Raw genomic sequence first — 27,404 nt, 5'->3', positions numbered from 1 at the left:
CAATATCACACATGATTATATTTATACAAATATATTAAAAGGTGTGCTTAACAACGTTTATGCGCCACGTGGCATCCTCCTCCTAGCACCAAAATTTTGCCACGTGTCTGTTAACCAACAAAGTCAAGTGGTCATTATCTAAAAAATAAATATGCTGAAACTTAGGCTCAAACCCCTGATCTTATGTAAGGATTTTCAAAGAATCACCATCTGATCTAACGTCTCTTAGTGATCCATGTTTCCACAAAATTACATATATGTGTTGTAATTAGTTAATGTTATTAAACATATCCCTTGCATCTAAATTCGCATGTTCATTAAAATTAATTAAGTATGCATGATACCATTTGAAGAGCAGTGTTGACCACTACAGTACTACCTTTATATTTACAGTAATACTATAAACGAAATTTGATCATAAGTTTGTATTGAATATGGGCTTAGGCCGCATTCACGTCCAATATATTGAAAAACGTCCTACGAACATATATGTGTCACGTGTCACCATCCCTCATTGAGTAGCATTCTATCTACATCTTTCTCATATAGTTACAAAAGAAAAGCATACGTAAACATTCGAACCCACAACCTCAAGTATGAAAGAAAGAGATCCAACCATCACTCCACTATACTATTATTGCGTATCTAATCAAAATTAATGATGATATATGAAAATAGAACTTTTGCAATCCATATAATGAATGAGTGAATGATACGATTTTTTTAAATGAGTATGAGATGACTTATTTACCTACTACTAAATTGTAGCACATAAAAACTCTGGGGCATCGCCCGGGCCTAAACACTAGTTTTCCTTACATATAAAGTATAAATGATGGTTAAAGTAATAAAAATGAATAGTGTTATAAGTCAAAAGGGGTAAACTAATAATTAATAAAGGGGAGGTAGTAATTCACAATATATATACACTTCAATACTTCATTATATCATAAGTGGAGAGATGCATAATCTTGAAAACTCACAAATCACAATAGTTGATTTTATATCAAACAAACGCCAGCAGGCAGCAGCCACCTCAACCTAACACAAGCAATTCACATTCCACTATTCATCATTTCAAGATTTTGAACCCCCCAAACATGTTCATTCATCACAATATAAACAAGGAAAATAATTGAATATTTTTTTCATGCCTTGGGTTGTCATCCTTGATAGTTGATCCTAGATTTGACTACTCCAAGATTTGACCAATCTCTTCCACTCTTAAAACAAAAAATAAAAATAAAAATAAAAATAAAAATCAAACTAGTACAGCTCTCCAAAAATCTTTTCGCTCCTCTCTTCTTGTGCATTCCTTTCATCTATCTCCCTTCTCCTTCTGCCACTCTCCCAAATTCCTATTTTAGGGTTTCCAATATTATTTCTCTCAGGATCTGAGCTTACTTTCGATACTCTCCTAACATTCTCTTTGTTATTTTATTTTTCTCCTGTTTTTCTGGCCGAACTTTGAGTTGTGCAGTTCACAGCTTCACTCTTCAACTTCCTGTTATTATTTTTTTGATTTTATTTTGTTGCATTTGAAGGTTTACTGTTGAACTATAGTAGCTATTATTTGAAATTTTTGAAGAATAATTTACATGAAATTGGAGTAATTTGAATGTGTAATAGAGTGATGTTTGAGTAAAACAAAAAAATGGCGTTGAAAGTATCGGGTGCGAAAGCAGCGGAAGTTGCGATTGGATCGATTGGTCGAGGATACGATATATCAGCAGATCTTAGACTTAAATTTTGCAAAGGAGAGTCGTCGGATTCTCGTTTGATTGAAATTGATGAGCATCATTGTCAGGAGATTGCCTTGCCTGGTGGAATCAATGTTCCGAATGTACCCAATTCCGTTAAATGTGATAAAGGTGAAAGAACCAGATTTAGGTCTGATGTTCTTTCTTTTCAACAGGTACTCTACTGCTACCATATTTTTTTTTTTTTTGGGTTACTTGCTCTTTGATTCTCCACTTAATTGAGCCCAAGTTTTTTTTTTTATTATCTCTCTGCTGTTGTATATGATTATATATACTTTTTCGTCCATGAATAAAGGTCGTGTTAGGTTTGGACACACATATTAAAGGTTGGTGTTTGGTATGGAAAAATTTGATGTTGAAAACGAATTCAAATAAGCCTCTTCATTTCTAAATGTTTGGTATGAGTTTTAAATAACAAATACCGTTTCTGGAGGGAAACATACTCCCCTAATTTGTTATCCGTATCAAACTGGTGGAAACAAATTACCTTTTTCTTCCTTAATTATAAACCTCTCAATTGTTTCCACTCCACTAGGATACCAAACAACTATTAAAGGTACCAATTATTATTTCCATTTCCCCTCAAAGAGCAAATACTTTTGACGTAGATGGTGGTGAAGTATAAAGAAAAAATTAATTGGGAGAGAAATTGATTGAGGGTGTTTTCCTCAACTTATATTCACTTATTTAAGAAAAAGTAGAATAAGGAAAAAGTTCATTTGAGTTTTAATAAGTTAATTTTGTGACTATCAGGTTGAGATAAGTTAATTTGACGACAAATGATCTCAGCTAAGTTAAGTGCAGGGGCAATGAGGCTATCCAAATTCAATTCACACCTACAATAAGCTATTTTAAATTTACACTAGTAGGGTCATAAGTTAACATAAGTAATGAATTTGGAGAGAGAGCCATGTAATTCTTTGTTTTAGGTCAAGGGAGATCAAAACCTTATACCCGAATGTGACACAAATTGGGTCAAGCATGATGAATGTTTTTTTTTTTCCTGCTTGGAGACAAGGGAGAGCTAACTTAATGATTTATGTGTGGATGCTTTACCATAGAAATTCATATGTTAAGTAATTGGAGGAATTTTGAGTTAGTATTGTTTGTCCAAGGATGTGATTGGTCAAGACCCATGTGCATCTTTCTATGTTATCTTAGTGCTTGTTTGGTTGATGTAGACTTACAATAGAAGTCAAACTTCTTAGATTATGCTTAGGCTATCTTTGGCAATCCATCTCAGATACCTTAGATAATAAGGGGCTGAAATATATAAGGTGCTAATATAATTGCTAACCATGCACAATTTCTTCAAGAAGTGTGTGAATTACATTATTCTTTTGAATAACAAAAAACAAGCTTATTACTTTTATTGTAAGGATTGATTTGAAATTGACTAAATCAGTGCCCGAGTACCTTGTTGCAAGTGATCCTTTGTTCACATAGGATAATGAGGCAAACATTGATTTACTTGTTAGGCTCATTTTATAGCAAAACTATCCACCAACTTACTTATGGGCAAGGTTTGAGGTACTGGAAGTCGAGTTGCACCCTTTCCAGTCTTTTGCTATATAGATGCTGTGTTATATATACATTTGTCTCGATCGATTTTTTGTAATTATTATAATATTATCTTTAGTAAGGAGACCTTAAACTATGATTCAGCCTCTTACCTATTCGTGTAGAGCTTATCTATGGACCGGATATATGTATCAAAGTGAGCCTCAATTTGGTTAAGTTATTATCTAGGACTTTTAACTATGTGAAATTTTTCCCTTGTGTTTGAATGGTTGTTTGGATCTTGATATGAGCCTCAGTTGAGTTAGAGAAGCTTAAAAGTGATTAATTCAGGATGAATGGTAGATGGTAGTACCTTGAAGTGGATAAAGGAGTTTAAGAACAAACAAACAATGTTGCACAGAAAAGTGAAACTCTAGAGTACAATCATTAGTTCAATCAGTCAAAGACATACGTGCTTATGTCATTAGTTTACCACATCCAATATCAAGCACCTATGATTATCTGAAGGCAATCATGTTATTATACGCCATTCGAATAACAAAAACATACTCATGAAAATTTTTAGTTGTCACCATGGACTTCAGCCTATCCGCTTCTGTCTTTTTTTTCTTTTCCTAATTGTTTGTTTTTTCTTGGGGGAGGCTTAAAAAGCGAGCTTGGGCATGAAATGCAAGTTGAATTCGATACTATATATGTTTTTATGTTACATGATGATCATTTTTCATGTAAATGTAATTTTTTTGAAAGATTGGCTAATAAGGGGAAAATAGTTGTGATTTAGCCAAAATGTAAGGGAGATAGCGTGATTGACTTGAATATCATTCATTGAAGAGGCAAATAGAGAGAGAGAAAGATTGAAGAGATACAGGGACTACATTGAATATCACTCTTCAACAATGGTCACCAGATGTGTGATGTTGAATCTTATTAGAGATGGCTCAATAACATTTTAGTCATATCCGGTGAGTTGGCAACCTTGATTCTCCTACCAAAAAAGGAAAGCTTGCTATTTGTGGGGTTTTTGCAATTGGTGTCTATGTAAATACATAACGAGTTCAAGAGATGAGCATCAAAAGTTCAAATTGAGCAAGGACGTTAGCGACTTACGAGTCAGAAATATTCTTGGGGTAGCATCTTGATACTTCAAAGTTCAAACCTTAGCTTTAAAAGGCGCGCACCGAGATGCAACGCTAAGGCGCACACATCTTGTAGGCGAGGCGCACCTTTGGTGCCAAAATACTTAGAAATCAAATAAAGAAACATTGTAATACTGAAAACAATATTAAAGACCCAAAAGAGGTATAAGAAAGTATAGTTCATGGCTAGAATACCGAAATCAAACAATTTTTTTCAAGATTAGCCCACTAGAACAACTAAAATCCAAATATTCATCATCAACAGTCAACATGCTACAATTTAGATGATATCCCAAAACTATTTAATTAAAGAAGTATGTAAAGGGATCTAAAAAATAACAAGTAATTTACAGTCTGCCATATGGAAAAATTCGTAGTGAAGACAAAATAAAAAGAAATTATATTTTACTATAAGGAAAAGTGAAGGCAAAACAAAAAAAAAAAAATATTGCTAAAAGAAAAAAGTTACCGCCTGAGAAAAATAAGAAAAAGAAAAAAAGAGAAAAAAAAAAAGAATACCAACGGCTAGTCTGGAACCAACGTCCCCTTTCCCCTAGAAAAACAGAAGAAGAAAGAAGAATGAAGAAGAAGAGAAGATCAGCGAAGAAGTGAAGATCAACGAAGAAGAAGAGAAGAGAGAAGAAGATAAATAAAAGAAGAAGATAGATAAAAGAAAAAGATAAATAAAAGAAGAAAAAAGAAAGACAGAAGTAGAAGAGAAGATAAGAGAACAAAACTTATCTGCCACGCCGTGACCATCGGCGAGGAGACGACGACCAACAGTGACCACCGACGTCCTACAACAAGCAGGTGCATTTCAGATCTAGGGTTTCTAGTCTTTCTACCCACACACTGGAGCAAATCACATTCAAAAACATGAAAACATGGAAAAATAAAAATAAAAGGGATAGTGTCTCTCACTCGCCAAAAGGCACCATAAAGCACGCGCCTCCTTTGCGCCTTTCGTCGTGTGCCTCGCCTAAGCAGTTGGATGCGATTTTTTCACCGCCTTGGCTCGCCTAGTGCCTTGCGCGCTTTTTAAAACTAAGGCTGTAACAGAGAACAAACAATGTAAAGTAACCAAAACTTTAGCAAAGGACCGCAGTTATGTAACCAAAGTTAACGAACCAAAATTTTATAATTAATGTGTGCTTGTATCCCCCACCCCCCTAGCATCTATTGTGCTATTCGTAGGATGAACACTAGAAAATGGGTTGGATTACATTGTTTAGTTTATAAGGAAGCTTTTTGCGGAATTGTAAATCTAATTAAGAAAGCAATAGGAACACTTGGTATTTTAACCGTAGAACCTTCTTGATATTCTTCAAGGGAAAACTTTCCCTCACTCTTTCTTTTATCGCGACGCATATGTTACAACCTAACTCTACTCCAAGTTCCTCTTGAACTTGAGTTCCCAAACTATTATCCCCTTCGATCAAAGTTCCTCATTATACTCTCTCAACAACAAGGCTAACTCTAAGCCTTAGGAATTGGCTCTAATCCCTTGTACTCCAATTACAACTTAATGAAACCGATACTCTAATATTTAGGAGAACTTAGACAATTTAGAAACTTTGAACACCTTTACTAACTTTGAGAAAACTAAATAAACTTCTTTGTTTATAGTGTCAAGTACTCCATAAACTCAGCCAACTAACTCCACTAACATTTAGTTCCTAAAATATTGGAACAACACGTTTCATGGGGTATTTGAGCTTAGCATCCTAGACACCGAAGTTCTTGGCAAGGAAAGAATGTTTTTAGGAAATTAGTTATTTTAACTTGATCTCACAATTTTTGAAAAAGGATCCAAGAAAGATCTTTTGATTTCCATGAGAAACTTGTCTTTTTATTTTATCAAAACTCTTTCACTTAATAGAACACGTTATGATTTATAAACCAAATAATTAGAGAATTTGTATCCAATTTTCGCACATGTGTTCTTAGTTCCCAAACATTAACTGAGACCCTTAAATATGTACATAAATCCTAAAAATTGAACTATGAACTTTTAGTCTTTATGTTCCTCTTGATTAAGCTTCAAAAAGTAGCTTCATTTATTCCAAACTCTCGGAACTTTGAATTGCAAACACTGAGGAATGACACATTTTTTCATGCTCTTGGTCCTCTTATAACTTGTAGCAGTTTATCTTATAATTAGGCTTGAACTTGCACTTTCAAAAACATGTCTTTCAATGGAAGATGTGTCGTTCATCGTATTCCACTCAGGAACTCGTTCCAGCGTGTTCCAAATCGGGAACTCCGAACCCTCCATCGAATCTACACATTCTAAATAAAGACAAACTTAAATTTGCTTGTCATCATCAAAACCTTAACAACAACATACTCCTCTAGTTTCTGTTTTTTGTATGCGTAAGTGTCAAAGTCAATTTAGCTGGAACCATTGTAACATATGACACAAGCAAATTTAGTTGATTCATTATTTGGATCTCAAGGTTGGAACTTCTTGTTTTGGGGGTAACTATCTTTAAGTTGTTCCTCTTAAGGCCATCTCAATGTGCTGTCATAAGAATACTTGATGATAATCATTTGTTCTTGCTAAAGTCTAACATTAGTACTTTGTTTTGAATGGTATTATTCAGGATTTTTGTTGCTCTCGGTGTCTCCCTCTCCTTCTCCTTTCTCTTTTGTGTGAAAAGAAGGATATGACAGACTCCCTCTGTATTTTTATAATTACCCACTTTAATCTCGAGACTGTTCACAACTAGAGAGACTCTTCTAAATTATTCTCAGTGTATAGGAAAATATATAGTTATGTGGGGTATTATTTGATTCGTCTCAATGAGTTTATTAATACCAAACATTATAACTTTTACTAATATGTAATGAAAGATATTTCACTTTGAAAAGAAGTGCATTGGCAAGCGTGCCCAGTCAAAGTGGGTAAAATATAAAAATACGGACGAGTACAGAGCAATTTCTTACTGTCATGTGTCGATTCTTTATGGTTTTGGGCTCTCGTTGCAGATGTCGGAACAGTTTAATCAAGAGATATCATTAACGGGTAAAATACCCTCTGGCCTCTTTAATACTATGTTCGAGTTCTCTGGATGCTGGCAAAAGGATGCAGCCTACACAAAAACATTGGCATTTGATGGGGTTTTCATCACCCTTTATACTGTTGCTTTAGAAAAAAGTCAACTAGTATTGCGTGATCATGTGAAACAATATGTCCCTTCAACATGGGAGCCTGCTGCACTAGCAAGGTACTTCTCAGTTCATTTATTATGCTATCTTGTGTTCAGCATCTGCTGCATTATTGCATATAGAAAGGGAGGTCGAGCCACTAATAGATTGGAAATTTGGAAAGTTCTATAGGTTATTATTGAATTCTTCTTCTTATGTGTTGGGTTTAGCATTCTAAAGTTTCGCTTCGTTTATTTTTTATTTTATAATTTTAACTTCAGCTGGTCTTTTAAGTTATGACTCATAATGTTATTTTGTGTCTGTCCACACATGGCACGATCTTGTAACTCTTTGGGCTCATAAAAGTAAAGTTGTCCAACATAGTGGCTTAATTTTTCTGCAACTTCTAGTCATTCTGAGTTATCTTACAATTTCGTTCTCATAATACTCCCTCTGTCTGCTAAAGTATGCTTTCCTTGAATTTTACCGTTTGTAAGATGCATCTTGAAACTACTATATTTGTAATATACTTAAGAAAAAATCATCAAAAGTAGATACTGTGAAAATACACATTGAGATTCAAGATCCCACAAGACTGTATATTTCCTTATATATTAGGATTATACACGGTGAAAGTTCTTTGACCCAAAAAAAAGCGATGCAGCATACTTAGAAAGCGATAGAGGGAGTAATTATGTTGGAATTTCATGAGATTATTCATCATTTTCTTTGTGAAGGGGTCTTTTTAACCGTACACAGTTGAGACTGCTCTTTATGGATTAGCGAGTTTTACTCTTCTTTAGGAGGTGGATTTGGCTATGCTAAATTTTTTTTTTTTGGTTTCAAAACTGGCCTTGCAAGCTTGCATACATGAGTTGGAGTTCGAAACGGAGTAAAAAGAGGAATGATAGAGGTCTTAATGAGCTGTTTGAGGTTTTTGATTGTGAAGGTAACCAAACATGTAATTGTTGATGTTATGCCTTTAGTAAGGAAACTTTGCCAGGAACTCCCTTGTACACATGCTTCTAGTCAAATTGTTACCTTTCCAATATAATTTTTTTATTAACTACTTCCTCCATTCTTTTTTTAATTGCAACATTTTCCTTATTTGAAAGTTTTACATTAATAATAATATTTCTTTTTTTGGTGATATCTTCCCGCTAACTCTCTCCTATCACACGGGTCGTACTTTTTGTTTGTCTCTATCACACATGGGTTGGAGGGTTGATTCATTTTTACAGGAAAAAAAGAACTAATAATGGTTTCATGACTCATCAGCATTTTGAAAGTTTCATCCTACTGTGGTACAAATTAGATCTTCATGAAACGTTCTGCAACTCCATGAGTTTGCTATAATCAACTTTTTGACTTGGTGTTTCTTGATTATCTTCAGGTTCATTGAAAGATTTGGGACCCACATTATTGTGGGGGTAAAGATGGGAGGGAAGGATGTTGTATATGTAAAGCAGCAGCACTCGTCATCCCTTCAACCTGCTGAAGTACAGAAAAAATTGAAGGAGATCGCTGACAAAAGGTTTTTAGATGCCAAAGGGCAGGATGACATGAATTCTGGTCAAATTTATCATGATGGAAAGGTTTTCTATTCTATCATTTATATCTTGGCTGCATGTTTTAGATAAACAGGGAATGCTGAACATTTGCTTATGGAACATTTAGTTTATTGCTTGCTCTTTTCTCTGCAGCTTGATGTTCGAGAACAGCGACTGAGATTTGCAGATATGAGCCCTTCTTGTTCATATTCACACAAGGAGGTATTTGAATAATGCGATTTGCCTTGGTATATGGCCTGAGTTTCTTTGATGCTTAATTGCATGGACGAATTTCTTTAATCTTATTATTAGCAATTCTTTTCGGTTCCAGGACATTACTACCATTTGCAAGAGGAGAGGCGGAAGCGATAAAAGGAGTCCTCATTATGAATGGTTACAAACTGTACAAATTGAGCCAGATGTAATTTCCATGTCATTTATCCCAATCACGTCTCTGTTGAACGGTGTCCCTGGGAGTGGGTTCTTAAGCCACGCAATAAATCTTTATTTACGCTGTAAGTTCATCTTACTGGTTATCTCAGCTCTGTAATTATGTTGGCTGACCTGTTAGAAAAAAGATTAAGGTAGGTGAATTTGTTCATGTGAAGCAACAAATGGTTCATTCATTAACCCACCCATTGTTGTGACAAGGCTTGTGGGAAAAGGGGAAACATGTGCTTATCAAACCAGTTTAGGGTGTGCAGAGTGCTACCCTTGCTTCGCATCATCTCGGAATTTATGTTGCTTGGTTTCTAACCTTTGTTGGTGTTCATAAGCAAGTCCTCCAATTCGAAGCTGAATCCTTAGCTGTTTTGGTAATCACAACTAGAAGCAGATATATAGATTAGTCAGGACTCATGGTAGTGTAATGCCTGACTAGAGTATTTTCCTTTATATATCATGAAACAACATATGAGCATAAGTGACGGAGAAGGAAAAGGCGAGAATCCTGCTATGAGAATAGGCTGTTTAGCTTAGAGCTAATAATTCAGGTGCGCGCTCAATTTTGGGTCGGTTATCTCCGGTCAATGTTCTTTTTTTGTTGGTTCTGGTTCAGGTCGAGTCAATTTGGGTCAGTTATCATTTTGGGTTGCGTCATGTTTTGTTTAAGCCAATTGAAATTGGGTTTCAGTTGGGTAGGGTTAGACTGGTTAGTGTCAGGTTATTTTGGGTTCATGTTAAGTTGGATCGTATCGTAATTGGGTTTGGGTCGGTCTAGTATGGATGATATCAACTATAGAGTGGGTCAGTTTAGATTCAGACCAAGTTCGATTTGGGTTGTTTCGCGACTGGCTTAAATACTTTCGGATCAGGTCAAAATTCAGAAGGAGTGTTGTTCAGTTGTTCCAAGTTCGAGTATTATTAGAAATTGGCTCCTTTGGGGTTCTATTCCTTTGTTAAGTGGGGTGGTCGTTCGGATGTAGGTTGGACTTGGGTGGGTATACTTCATTCTTGGATCTTATCATTTGAAAGCACGAAACATTTATGTACTTCCTCCTTTTCTTAATAGAGTTATCATATTGACTTGTTACACTATTTGGATATCAACTTTGATCATATTTATTTACTATGCTGTAAAATGAAATGTCATAATTTTTAATTGTTGATGGATCAATTTCAATGTATATTTTCAAAATATTATTTTTTTCATAATTTTTTAATAATATATAATTGAAGATATTGATGGTCAAAGTTGTACATTGGCAGGTGTACCCAGTCAATATGATGCATTTATTAATAAATAAAGGAAGTATTTTGTTAGAAGAGTTATTGCATTTCATAAATTGGAATTTCACTTCTAACTATTATGGTTATTAGTAACATTATTGTGTTATTGTATCTCCCTATGATCCACAAGTAGTAGTCAGAAGTTTATGAACATAAATTGTTTCTAACTGGACAACTAAAAAGTGCGAATCAGGAGTTTGTCAATAACAGTTTGTCCCAGAGGGAGGGTTACATACCAACATGGAGGTAATATCAGTTACATTTAGTTTTGGGTTCTCATGGTTTGGGTGTATAGGTTGTGGTTTGGGCTCATGTATTTAGTGTGTCACCTTGAGCTCTCCTCTTGTTAGAGCAGTAAGTATCTGGAATGCTTGAGTCAATGTGGGTGTTGGGTTGGTCGCAGGTTTGGTCGGGTTGGGTGATAATCTTGTTGGGTCCAATTGAATCGAGTTATATTTGACTTCGGGTCGTGTTAATCTTTGACAGCTCTAGTCCATTTGCATGATCAAAGAGTTCTTTGTATGTTCTGTATGAACTGCATTATTTGTCAAGCAGAAAATAATAAGACACTGACATCCGTAATTATCCTGTTTCTTCGTTTTAATGATTTCAAATTAGTATAAAACTTTTTAGGAGTCTCTCTTAAAGACAGTGATTGCGAAAAAGCTTGTGGATCTTGTTTGCGAAATCTGCTCGTCCCCTAATCCTTTTCTTTTAAAAATAAGATGATTGCTTCCCAATGATTTTGGTGATATGGGTTTAATATTGATTTCATTGCAACTTTCAGATATGCAGCAAAACTGCATTTCAGTTTTGACTTTAGATAGTATTTTTTTTTACTCTGAATCATGTTCTGCTCTTCAGGATGTGCCAAACCAATCACTAAAGTTATTACAGACCTACCTAACCTGGTGGAATTGCCTGCATGAGCAAACTGAGGTTTACCTATTGTATTGGTTTGTTTTTGCAGACAAACCACCACTAGAAGAGCTTCATCAGTTTCTAGAATTTCAGTTACCAAGGCAATGGGCACCTGTGTTCAGTGAACTTCCCTTGGGTCCTCAACGCAGGCAACAAAACCATGCATCTCTGCAGTTCAGTTTCATGGGTCCGAAGCTCTATGTCAATACCACTCCGGTAACTTTCCTGGATGTTTTTAGCTTTCGTCTTTACGGGCTGAGAAAGTAGACATTATTTGTGTTCTAGCTTTTTAACCTGCAGGCGTATATGTGAGTCTGCGTTTAAAAAGCTTTGGTTGTATTATTCTCTTGCTGTGAAATAGCCCGAATTTTTCATGCGCAATCAAGTTCTGAATTGAAACCATCTATCAAATTTGTAGAGTGTGGATTACCAATCCAAATCGGTAATCCAAACAAAATTACCTGATTTGGGAGCAAACCAGTATCATATTTTAATGTGAAGAAGAGAGGTTATTATATCATTAACTTGACAATAATTTAAGAAATAGATAGAGTTCACTAGGATTGAATAAAAGAAATAATTTAGTTTGCCTTTAGATTTTAACCTAGTCGATAACTAATTGTTTAATCGATGATCTTTTTCTTTCGATGGTTTCGACTTTCTCATTACAAATTTACAATGTCACCAAGTGCTTTTTAGAAATTCAAAATTTTAATTTTGGCCGAGCCCAACGTTTAAGCTTAAGCCTCTTGTTAGCAATTGTGTCCTAATATGTCTTGCTTCTTGATATGGGCGCAGGTTGATGTTGGTCGGAGGCCTGTGACGGGCCTACGGCTTTATCTTGAAGGTAGGAAAAGCAATCGCCTGGCCGTCCATCTGCAGCACTTGTCATCTCTTCCTAAAATTTTTCAACTGAAAGATGATCCTATTGGGAATTTTCAGCAAGAACACTATGACCGGAGGTTTTATGAAAAAGTTGGATGGAAGAATTTTTCACATGTATGCACAGCTCCAGTTGAGTCTGATGAAGATCTTTCAATTGTAACCGGAGCTCAGCTGGAAGTTGGGGACTATGGGTTCAAAAAGCTACTTTTTCTTAGACTCCGTTTTTCCACTGTTTTGGGAGCAACACTGGTAAAGAACGCAGAGTGGGATGGATCTCCAGGTTTGGCCCGCAAGTCAGGGCTCATATCAACTTTGATCAGTCAGCACTTTACGGCAGTGGCAAAACCCCTACCGCAGCCTGCTGATGTAAATATCAACTCTGCTGTGTATCCTGGTGGTCCTCCAGTCCCTGTCCAAGCACCCAGGCTGTTGAAATTTGTTGATACGACAGAGATGGCAAGAGGACCGCAAGACACCCCAGGTTACTGGGTTGTTTCTGGTGCAAAGCTCCTTGTTGAAAAGGGTAAAATCTCGCTCCGGGTGAAATATTCATTACTTACCCCTATTTTACCCGACGATGATGAGTTCGAATAAATGCTTTCGAATCTTCTTTTTAATGGATTGGTAGAAAATTGAAGGGAAATATATTGTGGAGTGAATGAGGTGAAATTTTTACGACAGCTTGGATGCAAATCACCACATTATTGATTGAAGAAACTGTGCAAATGCAGGCAAAAGGTGGTGGGAAATTAAGGAATTTTTTTCACTATGGTTGCTATATGAACTTTTGGTTTGATCTACTCCCCTTTCCTGCTTCATCAGAAAAAGGAAATAGAAGAAAATAGTTTTCAGCGTTTTATGTAATTTGTGATCCTTGTCTATATAATGGAAAAAGAAAGGCTGGGTGTTTGCAATTCAAGTGCTCACCGCTTCATTGAAAATTCTACCGTGAATGTTGACCGCTAATCACCCCTATTGCGAAATATAGATCATTGATCTTTCTACGGTTAATTTATACTTCCTCCGTTTCTAAATAAGTGCAACATTTGCATAGTGTTTACTATTCACAGTTTAAACTTTAATTAGCTTTGGTGATTTACATTTTAGGAAAAACATAGTCATGTGGGATCTTGTTAGATTCGTCTAAATGTGAATTTTTTTAATATCAACTTTTTATAATTTTTAATTATTGATAATTGAAGATATTAATGGTTAAAATAATGCATTGGCAAACGTGCAAACAAGAAATGTTGCACTTATTTAGAAACGGAGGAAGTATATCTGTATCTCATTAAAAATTATCAAATCAGATTTACATGTCCTCTATCCCCGCAAAATCTATAAAATGCGAGAGGCCTTCATATTCCCCCTCTTTCAAACAACTAATGGAGAACCATGTTGCTTCATCCTTCAACTATTCTCGATCTTGCAGGATATGTCTTTAAGATATTTCCTTTGATATTTGCTTATAATAGCGAAATACCCTGGGATACCTAACTAGCATGGATAAAGTATCAGTATATGAATAAACGAGTATTCTTGACGTTGCTTTGAGAGAATTACAAGTATCCAAGTTTGCAGCTTATATCTTAGTGATCATGTTCGACATTGTGATAATTGATTAATTCTCTGAAGTCACATATTGATGTTTGTTTGTTGTTCATCCTTAATAGTCATACCCCTTACCATTATCTTAAATTAATGGAAAGTTTTTTTTTTCCAGTTTTTTATCCTCAAGATTATGATTAAATTAATATCCTATGTGTGAAATGGCTATATGATATCAAATAGGGGCGGATCCAAGGGGGCCTACCCGGGCCTTGCCCCCCATGGTCCAGAAAATAAATCAGTCTATTTTAAAGCCCATTATAATATATATAAAATAAGCCAAAAAATTGGAGTTTTCAAGGTTTAAAAAAGATATTCAATTATAAAAAACTGAAAATACTAATCCCTACCCTAGTACCCTAGTCAAACAAGTCGGTAATTGCAGGCGTGAAGTAGGCGTTTAAGTGAAAGCGACAGTGCAAGACTGCAAGTACAACATCAAAATTCAGATTTTCATTAGAAGTACAATACTTTCTTTCTTTATCCTATATTTAATTAGTTGCCTTCAACTTTTCTTATATTTTATTAATTTTTGATTTCTTGCAACCCTTTATGAATGTTGATGCCATGATTGCAATCAATCAATACTTTGTACTCGCCTTTAATTTCTACATCTTTAGTATTTAGTAGACACTAGGCAGTAGCTTGCATAGTTGGCGATCAATACTCCAAATTGCATTTATGAATTATGATATTCGCCATTCTTAGTCGGTAATTGCAGGCGACCATGTTTTTTTTTTTTTTTGAACTCTTTGGTTGTATGACTTGCATAGTTGTATCATGTTATTGTTATATTGCATATTAAATTAATATTTGATTTTTATATCTCATTAATAAAATTACTTAACTAGAATAATTGCTAATTGCTAATTGCTAGACGAAGTATATTATAACTTTTTTCTTAGCACTTACATATAATTTTTTTTTAATTCAAAATGTCTTAATCTGATACATTATTAATATAATTCAGTATTTTTTTTCTAGGTTTAAAATATGAAGAGAAAAACCATTGATTCGTACTTCCAGAAACAAAAACCTACTCCAGAAATAAATTTTGATAACGTGAACTTTGATGATCCTAATGAAACGACGAACAATGTGATTCCAAATAATCCAACTCAGATACCGAATCAACAACCTAATAGTAGTGACACTTCTTTTGTGCGTGATCCAGCATTGCGTAAGCCAATCAGTAGTTATCCCTCGGGGATACAACGAGAAATTGTGGGCAAGTTCATTGAGTTTGGACCTTACCAAACTCGTTTATCTGAGTATCCCTTATCAGGTCCAGAAAGCCATCCACGTCGATTTGCATCTAATTGGTTTAAGACTTTTACGTGGCTAGAGTATTCACCAACAACTGATGCTGCCTATTGTTTCCCATGTGATAGGCGTGTCGCGCACCTAACAAAAATAAATAATCTAACTAATCCTCCTAACTATGTAGTAGGGTAAGTCAGAGTCGAATCCACAGAGAGAAAGTTGTTCTATAATTAGTCCTTAAATAATGGTAAGACTAAAGGAGATTAATATCAATGATCGTTGAAATAACTATACTAATCAATATATAAATAAAAGACTCTACAGTTAAGTATCCCCACTAGCACGAAATAATACAAAATAATTTCTACCCCAAACTAATAAATTAAATGTTCACAAGGAAAAGTACACCCTATAAAGTACCATAAACCTCTCCCGAGTATCTATGGCTTCTCTAATATGCATTCAAGCCTACTCCCGTGGAATCATGCAAATTAAAGACATTAAACACGGCACTTTAACTTCCTAACAATTCATTCTACCTACTCCGTGGAGAATTTCATGTCCTTAATTGAAATACTCAAATCCGTCAAAATCCAACTCCCGTTGTGATCAAGACAATGGAATCATAACAATACTAGTTATCCCTAATCTAGTATTGACATATGCACAATCAATTAAGCAAGAACAATTAATAATTAATATGAGAATTTAAAGAAACAATCATGAATTAAATCATATTAGGGTTCAACTTAACCATAGATAAAAGAAACTACTCTATCATGAAATAAATAATGAAATCTAAAACTATAAAAGAAAACATAATTAAAGAAATCAATGAAAGAAACTAATAGAACTCATAAATTAATGAAAAAGAATGAAAATTAGGGTTTACACTAAAAACTAGAGAGAAAGAGAGGAAGAGAAGACTAAAACCTAAAACTAAAAGAAATAACGTGAAAGGGGAGGAGGAGAGAGAAAAGAATGAAAACCTATCTAAATAAATATTCAATAACCTAATATGACTTGGAAAGTAATTTACAAGATAAGAAAAGTCTTAAATATATCATTAATAGGCGGATTAGTGATCCGCGCGTACGCGTGGCAGATTCCAGCAGAAACAGTGCAATCTTCCGAAAGGCATAACTCCTTGACTAGAAGTCTCCTCGGGGCGTGCCACCTATCGTTGGAAAGATCTTCAAGTCTAGTTTCCAAATCTGGTGGAATTACTCGATTCTAAGAATCACATCAAAAGTTATGATCTGAAGAGTAGACGTGACTCTTTTTCACATTTCTTCTAATGATTTTCCGCTTCGTTTTCGCTCAAATTCGTACTATAAAATATCTATGACGATCCATATTCATTGTATCTTCTTTCCACACGCTCTTAATCCTTAAGCTTAGCTAATCATACTCCAAATACGTTATCAATGCCTGAAATTCATCAAAAACAAGAAAACATACCGAATAGGAGTAGAAAATCATAACTTAAGAATATAATGCAATAATGAACCTAAATATGAAACTAAATGCTCTAAAATGCAACCTAAATGCATCTAAAAACTATACATAAAAATGACATATCACCATGCTTTCTTTTCGATAAGAAACCATTGGGGAAAAGCTGGTTCAGATACTTTTACAGTACAAGGATTTAGAAATTGGAAGAGAGTTTGTGGAAAAGATTGTGCATTTGTATCCCATATGGGAAGAGACATTAATTAAGCTCATGGACGATATTCTGTTCAATGTTGGGAGAATATTCAGAAAACTAAAGGCCATATAGACATTGCTTTTGAAAATCTCACTCCAAAACAGATTGCAGATAATCGTTTAAGGCTATCAGCTTTAATAAATGTTGTAAAATGGCTCACATTTCAAAAGTGTGCGTTTAGGGGACATGTTGAGAATGCCGACTCCAAAAATCAAGGAAACTTTCTAGAGATGTTAAAACTCATTGCATCCTATAACAAGGATGTACTAGACGTGGTGCTAGCAAATGCACCACAAAATGCCAAATATATTGCTCCGTCAATTTAAAAGCAAATTTTGCATGTCTTTGCTAAGAAAGTGCAGAATGAAATCAGAAAGGAGATTGGTGATTCAAAATTTTGCATAATCATAGATGAATCACGAGACGTATCTAAAAGGGAGCAAATGGCTATTGTTATAAGATTTGTTAATGAAGATGGTATTGTACAAGAGCGATTTTTGGACTTGGTGCATGTCAAAGATACAAGTTCTAGAACTCTCAAAGATGAAATAACAACAGTTTTGTCTAATCATGAGTTGAATATTAAAGATCTTAGAGGTCAGGGATATGATGGAGCTAGCAATATGCGTGGGGACTGGAATGGTTTACAAGCTTTGTTTATAGATGATTGCCCTTATGCATATTATGTGCATTGTCTGGCCCATCAGTTGCAATTATCTCTTATTGCTGCCGCAAGAGAAGTATCTGAGGTTGATCATGATTTCTTCAAGGATTTAATTTTTATTGTGAATGTTGTTAGTTCTTCTTCCAAGCATCATGATGAGTTACATGATAGTCAAGTAGCTGAGTTGAAGCACCTGATTGAAATTGAGGAGGTTGATACTGGAAAAGGGATGAATTAAATTGGTACATTGCAACGTCCTGGAGATACTAGATGGAGTTCACATTTTAAATCAATTTACAGTTTACTAAGAATGTTCAATGCGACACGTACAGTACTTGAGAAAATAGCCATTGATCGTCGAACCACATATTCACAATGAGGCGATGCTAATTATGCTCTTAAAAAATTATTAGCATTTGATTTTGTATTCATTTTGCATATGATGAAAGAACCCATGGCGTTCACAGATTTACTTTGTCGAGCCTTACAACAAAAATCACAAGATATCTTGCATGCTATGGATTTACTTGTTGATACAAAATCCTCAATTCAAGATCTCAGAGATGAAGGTTGGAAAGATCTTTTGGACAAAGTACTCTCATTTTGCAACAAACATGGCACTCTGGTCCCAGATATGCAAGCTAGTTATTCTGATTCAATACGATCTCGACGTAACAAAGATAACATATCAATGGAACATCATTATAAAATTGATGTGTTCACAACTACTATGGATCAGCAATTGCAGGAACTAAATAGTCGTTTCAGTGAGAAAATAACAAAGCTTTTTGTCTTAAGTGCATCCTTGAATCCTAACAAGGGATATAAAAACTTCAATGTGGATAACATTTGCCGTCTTGCAGAAAAGTACTATCCTCCAGACGTTTCTAAAGATGATCAGTTTCATTTGAGGTACCAACTTCAGTTATTTTACCGATGTGTCTCTAATCATGATGAGATGAAAAATTTGAGTTCCATAACTGATTTATGTCGGACTTTAGCTGAAATTGGTAAGTCCAATGTCTATCCTTTAGTTTATAGATTTATTCGACTAATTTCAACTCTTCCTGTTAGTACAACAACTTCTGAGAGAGCTTTTTCAGCAATGAAAATTGTTAAAACTAGCTTGCGAAATAAGATGGAGGACGACTTTCTATCGGAATACTGGATTATATATATAGAGAAGGATATTACTGAGAAATTTACAATCGACTCGATCATAGATGATTTTAATTCTATGAAAACAAGGAGAGTCCAATTTGGATGACGAGAATAGTTTGTATCAAATAAAGTTTTTGGAACATATAATCATATGATTGTGGATCTTTGTCGTTCAAAAATTCATATTTCTTAATTTTTGGTTAGTTAAATTTCTTGTTCGATTCATATGGCCCAGGCAATAAAAAATTCATGGATCCGCCTCTGATATCAAAGGCCTATAATTTCTAATAGTGGTGATAAACGACGGTTGACACTCGTGGAAGACTCATTGTTGTTTCATTCTTTTGTTTTTGCGCCGAGTAAAAATAGATTGAAATGAACTCTTTGCCTGGAGCGTGTTGATTGTTGAAATTGGCAAAGGCTTTATGTTGCAGAGGAGTTGGATTAATAAAACATATAAATAGAAGTATTGTTAAATCAATTTTTCCCCTCTTCCAAGACTTTTCAACAAAGTCTGTTGAAGCTCCATCCTATAGAGGGGGGAATTCATGTTAGTTATTTGCTCCACCCCATGCCATTAATGATATAGAAGTTGTTATCTCTATTGTTCCTTTACAAATGGTGTATCCTGAATTTTAGAATAGAAATCAATTTGCTTCCCTTTCTGGGTTTAAGCAGAATGATCCTTATTTGATTCTGATGTTAAGAATGCAACTCTGCTACTAAATGAGAACTAGTCCTTGGGTGATTATCAGCCTCAAGCTCATAAATATTTCCACTCTATTAATTCTAGAAGCTTTATTCTGAAAAATATCGAAGCATTGGGTGTTAAACATGAATCCCTCTTTGGCTCCTCGAAAAGGAAGAAGGGCAATGGTGATGAGTCTTCTGCCTCTTTTGCTCTAAAGAAAAATTGTGTCTAGTCAGTTTTTGTTTGTTTGTGCTTTTGGAATATAAGTTGGTGTCATAGAAAAAATGCTTTAACTGAAATGAAGAATTTTTGTAATGTAAATAGATCAACTATCTTTATGTTGTGTGAAACTAAATCCCATAACCAGCCTTTTCATGCTTGTTTGAGAAGCTCTCCCTACCCAGGGCATGTCTGCTGGTCTCTTATGGAAGGAAGATCCTAGTGAGGAATTCTCTCTTTCTATTATTTCAAATCACTCTAGTTTGTGGCTTCTAATATAAATTTGCTAATTCCTAATTTGCTTTTCCCTGCTATATTCATTTATGCTCCTACTAGATTATAAGATAAGAGCGGTTTTTGGAATGGTGCTGGGTATAATTAACCTACTCTCATGCAGACTAAGCAAGTATAATGGAAGTAGGGATCGTATCCATAGGGAACAAAGGAACTTCATCGAAAATTAGTGAATTAAGAACCCTAGTATGTGCTAAGGCCAAAGTAACCGAATTGGGGGGATTTGGAACAATGTAAGTAAACTAAACTACGCACGGTACTAAAACACGAAGAGATTACAATATAAAAAGGCCTTGGACTCGATTAGCATCCACCCTAACCTAGTTTGTGATCACGAAACCTTAACCCTCAACACTTCCTATGGTCACCTATCGGGAAGTCTAGACCTCTATACTCCTAGATCGTGGTTAAACACACGATCCGCGTGGTTTGAACCGCCCTTACTATGACTTAGCTCAAATGAATCGCACTTAAGTCCAAACCAAAGTAGCATTAAAGTCGAGGAACACGATAGGGTTACTAATGTTATCAAAGTAATAACATTCAAATAATAAGCAATGCTTCTCTATGTGGACAAGATTAACGTTCAACATTTAATCAAACACGTAGTATGCTACATGGAGCTAGGAACACAACAATCCGATTATGCACCTAGGATTAGCATTAGATGAATAACACAACGACACTAGTAACGTTCCTAGCAATGATTATGCAAACATCATGGAGATAAATACAAGAAGCATCACAATGACCATAGAGAAAATAAAGAGTAAGAAGTTATCACCAATAGATTAGAGCTTCAACAACCAAATCCAAGATACAAGTTTAAGCTAGCAAAGCCATAAAATTCATTACAAATCTACCAAAGAAGCGAAGAAGAAACTTTGTAAAGCACTGTTCTCTTTCGCCCTTCTCTCGTAGTTAGAACAAAACTAAAAACTAACATCACAACCTCACCCTCCAAGGGAGGAAAAGAAAACAAAAGGCGGCTGACACAGGGGTCGCGACTCGCAACAACCCTCGCGACTTGCGACTAAGGGCAGGTCGCGACTCGCGACACTGATCGTGGGTCGCGATGTATGGTTTGCCTCAAAACCACTAAAACCAATCACAAAGAGAAAAAAGAGAAAGAACTTGGCTTTTGAGTAAGCCATGAAGCTGTAGAATCAGAGTGAAGATGATCCTCGGACAACGAACAAACAAGGAAGCTTGAACGACGGACCTTGGGACTCGAAACTCGGACAAAGCTCGGAAACCTCGGAAGATGCGCCATAAAGGAACCAAGGACAAGGACCCCGGGGCACAAAAAGTGATCGGAGGGCCAAGATAGGACCTCGAATACGCCACCATGCAAACCGCTCCCTAGTCTCCTCAAAACACAACATCCTCCGACAACACCTCCTAACGTCAAATCTCTCCTAAACCTCGATACTAAGCTCGATACTAAGCTCGAACCGACACCAAAAATGACCCGACATCAATTACTAGTTATGTTAGTAGTTTAACGTCCCTTTGGTTGTCTTGGGTGATTTCAATGAACCAAGTTCTTGTTTCGATAAACTTGGTGGTGCTAAATTAGATTTTCTAGCTTAAATCGTATGAATGATGTTCTAAGTAGTTTATGTTGTATTGAAATTCTTCACACAAGTAATCAATTTTCTTGCAAAAAGAAAAAAGGCTGGGAGGGTAATGTGTTAGAACGCATTGACAAGACGATAGCCAGAGGTGGGTATGGCCCATACCAACACGCAGGCCGACCCATCCCGGCCCGAGCCCGAGCCCGCTCGAGGCCCAGCCCAACCGGTTTTCTGTTAGGTGGGCCTACCATGGTCAATAAATTATATTTTAGTTCCGGCACGACACGAGCACGCCTATATGAGCCGTGGACCGAAAGCCCCTTTTCTTTGTTTTTTTTTGTCTAAAACTGGCAGGAATCCAAAAAAATAATATAAAACATGAGTCAGGCCCACATGAGGCACAAACCTGGCCCACAAGTCCGTGGACGAAATTTGGAAATTTCAGGCCCGGCAAGGCATAACTCGCCTCTCCCGGGCTCGGACCCGGCCCGGCTTACCATTGCCCCAAGCCCGCGGGCCGAGCCCGTGAACAAACCGGGCTTGGCCCATGCCCAGGTCTAGCGATAGCTAGTACTTCATGGCTTACACTTTTCCCTTTTAGTTCTTTGTATAATCATGTTTCACTTGCAGGAAGGGGCCATTCGCTACTAGAGATTAACCCCCTCCCAAAAAATCCAAAGGCTTACGGCCAAGAAGAGGACGGATTGTCCGCCTGCTTAGAAGATTAGTTCCTGCAAATAGGGGACGAGAGATAAGTCCCAACCTCTTTTGGTGGGAAAACCATTCAAGGTGGACGATTCGTCCGCCATCGTTTAATTTGTGGGAGAGGTAAGCCTAGCCTCTACCCCACTCCTTTTCAATCAGTCGGACGCGGCTGATAATTCTGAGAACCAGCCTGGGACAGTTGATGAGACAAAGGCTCGGCCGAACACGACTACTAAAGATGGTTCGACCTTCAGTGGGAATGTCGCTCAACTGTTGGCTCAAATGCCACCTTCTTACAGATCTGCTTCCTTATCCTCGGGTAAGTTGTACTACTCCAATGTAGTTCAGACACTACGGGTTGGTGGACGTCTGATGAGTCCATCCAACAAGCTAATAGTAGTCATCCCCATCAAGAACACTGCCTCCTCTATACTTTCAGGTAAGGGCAAGGGACTTGCTGCTCCTCAGGCAGATTCGGACGACAAGTCCTCTGCAACATTTGCCAAGATGACGACGTCGAATGTGAGAAGCTCAAGTAAAGCTATTTATATGTTATCCCGAGTCCTACATCAAGGGGTTAAGAAGTGCATCTTCGGGCCACATTGTTTACATGTCTCAACTTGCAGTTGAGGTAAGTTGTTGGCCATTTTAGTCTTAGTAATTGGAAGTAATTTACATTTCTTTCACTCGTCTACTAACTGGTATTCCTTTGTGATGATTACAGCTTCTTGCTCGCTGTATAATAACTGAAGACTGGGCGAGGGAGGTTAGAAAAGAAAACAAGCACCTCCTCCATCAAGCTAGGACAGTCGGGGACAAGACCATGCACGACTATCAGCTGCTGGAGACTATGCATCGTCAATCCCGGGAGGCCTGGGAGAAACGGTCGGCCCAACTCGAGTCTCAAAACAAAATGTATCTCATCAAGATCAACCAACTTCTTGGTGAGAGGGAGCAATGGCAACTAGCCATGGACGCAGTTTCTACCGAGCTGAAGAAGGAGATGAATGATGCTCTATTGGCCGCCACTCAACTTAGAAAGGATAACCTCTTTCTAAGTGCACATAACGATCATCTGAAGGAGGAGGCGGCCAAGTCCTTCGACGACGCAGAGAAGGCCCTCAGTGAGGCTATAAAGATATCCAAGGGCTGGGCTATGAGTGCCTTTGTAATGTAAATAGACCCGCTATCTTTATTTTGTGTGAAACTATATCCCATAACCAGCCTTCTCGTGCTTGTTTGAGAAGCTCTCCCTACCCAGGGTATGTCAGGTGGTCTCTTATGGAAGGGACATCCTTCTAAGGCATTCTCTCTTTGTTATGTCAAGTCCGGGTTTTTGGCTTGTAATATAAATTTGATAATTCCTAATTTGCTTTTCACTACTATATTCGTTTATGCTCTTCCTAGATCACAACATAAGAATGATATTTTGGAATGGTGTTACTAGTTATTTTAGTAGTTTAACGCACCCTTTTGTTGTCTTGGGTGATTTTAATGAACCAAGTTCTCGTTCTGATAAAATTGGTGGTGCTAAATTAGATTTTCTAGCTTAAATAATATGTATTATGTTCTAAGTAGTTTAAGCTGTATTTAAATTCCTCACAAATGTAATCAATTTTCTTGGAGAAGGAAAAAAGGTGGGGAGCGTAATGTATTAGAACGCATTGACAAGATGATAGCTAGAGGTAGGCATGGCCCGTACCAACACGCGGGCCGACCCAGCCCAGCCCGAGCCCGCTCGAGGCCCAGCCCGACCGGTTATCTGTTAGATGGGCCTACCACGTTCAATAAATTTTATTTCATACCTAGTACGACACAAGCACGCCTATATGGCCCGTGGGTCGAAAGCCCCTTCTCTTTGTTTTTTTGTCTAAAACTGGAAAAAATCCAGAAAAACAACATAAAACATGGGTCAGGCCCGCAGGAGGCACAAGCCCGACCCACAGGCCCGTGGAAAAAATTTGGATTTTTCTGGCCGGGCACGGCACGACCTGCACAGATCGGGCTTGGTCCATGCCCAAGTCTAGCGGTAGATAACACTTCATGGCTTACCCTTTTCCCTTATGGTTCTTTGTATAATCATGTTTCACTTCCTCGGATGCTATGTTTAGTATTGTTTAATCCAAATTAGTCTTGAACCCGAGTGATCTCTCTTTAATCTTATCAGGAATGTTTATTTATAAAAAGATCTAAATTATTCTCTTACCAAGTAGCTTTTTGGAAGCAAAAGAATAAAGAAATTTTTTGGAGTAAAGGTGATGCTGATACCTCTTATATATACACTTCCGTTAACATTAAGAAAATCGCAAACAATTTCAAATTTTTGTTTCTACTTCAGGTGAGTCTATTTCTAATCCTATACGTATTGTGAAAGAAACTACACAAGATGTTATTAGAAGGATCATACATATTGCTTTTTTGATCCAAATCTTGATTTTAATTGATCACCCTTATAATTCCCGACCACGATAACAAATACCTTATTCAAGAAACAACTAGTGATGAGATTAAATTAGTAGAATTTAATCTAGCACAGGATAAAACTCATGACCCGGATGGTTTCCCTCCCTTCTTTTTTTAGATATATTGGGTCCCTAATTGGATGATCAGTTTGTAGAGCTAATAAAGCTTTCTTCCATTCTCTTATTAAAATTTTAATTCCTAAATTAGCAATCTTGATTCAATAAATCATTTTCGACCAATTAGTTTACTTTCTACTATTTATAATATCATTTCAATTTTTTTTACTAATCGACTCCAGGTTTTCCGTGGAAAGATTATTCATCTGCTTCTGGAGCTTTTTATCTCGGAAAGACTTATTCAGGATAATATCTTCATAACTCCTGAGGTTTTTCATTATTTTAAGAATAAAGGAGCTATAGAAGGTTGGATGGCTATTATATTTACTCAACCCATTATTAATTCAACATTTATGACAATAATTATAGTGAAGGTTTTGATATGTAATTTTATGATAAAAATAAGGTTCCCAACCTCTCTTTCTTTCCCTCCTCTTTAGGGTTTGTCAAAATATGATTTTTTTTTCAAATTGACATTAGCATTAACTGATCTAGCAAAACTAAAGTGGATCAGTTAACTTAAATAATTGATCCAATTCGAAGCACAAATCGGACCCGTTAAGTGTTAGTTGATCCAATGGTGAACTAGATTAGTTAACTTTCTCAACCACTCCTCCCCTTCTCTAATTGATAATGTACAATTTCGGATCAATTAATCCCATTTGAACCGCAGTTAGGCTTTCCCTTATTGAGTGGGGAAGTTCTCTTTAATGGTTACCTGTATAGGGATCCACAATCCTATAAATATCACTAGTGTTGTTAATGAACAAGTATTCAATTCTCACCTTTAAAAACCAGAGCCTCTCTATCTACATTTACTCACTTACTCTCTCTACCTCAATCACATCTGACTTGAGCGTCGAATGGGCTTTCCCAGAAAAATCCCCGGGTCAGTTTGACTATTTTGTACGACTTTCGGTGACAAGACTCGGGTTTTAACTCCATCTCGGGATTTTAGACCCTCAATAATACATCGCTCTTTTGACTTGTTTATAAGTAGAGACAGTTTGACACCGTCTGGGAGGATACTACATCACATGGCATCGAGAAGGAAAACAATCCGAACTTCACTCCCACATCAACCAAAACTGATACAGTCCACTCATCACAATGTGTTTGTTGAATCATCCGCCTGGGATGACGAGGGATCCACTCCTCGTAGCACTCCATCCCTTGGGATCAATACCAATTAGACCCACCCTCGGCTGTAACTATGGCCGACATAAAGAGAATCACCCAATAGTAGTTGAACACAAACATGCAGCGAAGCTTGCAGGAGCTTATAGCAGGAATTTCAGAGCTTAACCAGGGAGCACCTCAGCACAACCAAGGAGGTCAAGGGGGGCAATAGGCAGTTAACTCGAGGAGAACCCCGAGCCAAGGATGGTCCCGACACTCATGTCCTTAACTAGGGCGTGCAACGAGTTGTGGGGGGCGGGGGAGCATCCTAATAGGTTAACTCCCATCGAGTACCAGATTTGGGTTCCCGACGAATTATAGAAGAGAATAGTCCACAGAAACAAGAGCAAGATGGCCGACATATAATCAACAACAAGCAAAGGGATAATTAAGAGAAATCTCACCAGGAATAACAGGCCTATTCTTGGACTCCTCAAAGGGGGTGAGAAGGCACCCCCCTCGGCTCCAAGAGGACAGGGGCGGAAGAGGAAGGAGACTGAGGATCCCCCCATTATAAGAGTCCCGTTTTGATAAATAGGGGGTACTCAATTTCATGACTCCTTTCAGTCGGGAAAGGTTTCACATCCTTGTAAAATCAAAGTCCCTTAAATTGAACAATATTGAGGGAATTTCGACCCTGATGATCATATGGCGGCCTATAAGGCCCAAATGAGTGTACCAACGGGATGCGAGGCAACTTAGTTCTAATACTTCGCGATAACACTAAAAGGATTGGCTCTCAGCTGGTTCTTGGGACTCTCCCCAGGCATCATCACTAATTTCTCGGTGCCAGAGGCATTGTTCTATCAACATTTTATAGCAGGGCACTTACATAAGAAGACAAGCATTCATCTAATTTTGATCAAATAGTAGGAGCATGAAATCCTCGCTAGCTACATTAAGAGGTTCAATGAAGAATCTTTGAAAATTTATGTATATGACGGATTCGCCTTCACCTCCCTGATGTCGGGATCGGAAAATTCAGATGGTCATTGGCAGAAAATGAGGTCATCACATTCACCGAGGCTGTGACTCGGTCCCATAAATTCATTCAGGCTTCAGATATCTGGAAGCCAGTAATAGATAAAACAAATAAGAGGAAAGA

At 36.8% G+C, this 27,404-nt stretch overlaps 2 protein-coding genes across 2 annotated transcripts; both read left to right on the top strand.

Moving 5' to 3' along the window:
- Positions 1-976: 976 nt before the first annotated feature.
- LOC104896695 (MACPF domain-containing protein At4g24290) lies at positions 977-13,589 on the top strand. Its single transcript, XM_010683463.4, has 7 exons — positions 977-1,915; positions 7,406-7,644; positions 8,958-9,159; positions 9,268-9,336; positions 9,446-9,629; positions 11,813-11,979; positions 12,562-13,589. The coding sequence occupies exons 1-7, from the start codon at positions 1,655-1,657 to the stop codon at positions 13,240-13,242; spliced, it is 1,803 nt and encodes a 600-aa protein (XP_010681765.1). The 5' UTR covers positions 977-1,654; the 3' UTR covers positions 13,243-13,589.
- Positions 13,590-18,348: 4,759 nt separating this feature from the next.
- On the top strand, positions 18,349-19,161 carry LOC125498601 (uncharacterized). The gene has a single exon (XM_048646834.1). The coding sequence runs from the start codon at positions 18,349-18,351 to the stop codon at positions 19,159-19,161; it is 813 nt and encodes a 270-aa protein (XP_048502791.1).
- The last annotated feature ends 8,243 nt before the right edge of the window (positions 19,162-27,404 follow it).

This window comes from Beta vulgaris, chromosome 6 (genome assembly GCF_026745355.1).
Source record: "Beta vulgaris subsp. vulgaris cultivar EL10 chromosome 6, EL10.2, whole genome shotgun sequence".
Classification (NCBI taxonomy): domain Eukaryota; kingdom Viridiplantae; phylum Streptophyta; class Magnoliopsida; order Caryophyllales; family Amaranthaceae; genus Beta; species Beta vulgaris.
Note: the sequence above shows the minus strand (reverse complement) of the source record. Positions and strands in the feature narration are given on the sequence as shown.

Bases quoted from the DNA above. Each gene is read 5' to 3' on its own strand.
- LOC104896695 (XM_010683463.4), top strand. From the start codon at position 1,655: ATGGCGTTGAAAGTATCGGGTGCGAAAGCAGCGGAAGTTGCGATTGGA. The intron at 1,916-7,405 runs GTACTCTACTGC...CTCTCGTTGCAG, and splicing joins ATGTTCTTTCTTTTCAACAG to ATGTCGGAACAGTTTAATCA. The intron at 11,980-12,561 runs GTAACTTTCCTG...ATATGGGCGCAG, and splicing joins TCTATGTCAATACCACTCCG to GTTGATGTTGGTCGGAGGCC.
- LOC125498601 (XM_048646834.1), top strand. From the start codon at position 18,349: ATGGCGTTCACAGATTTACTTTGTCGAGCCTTACAACAAAAATCACAA.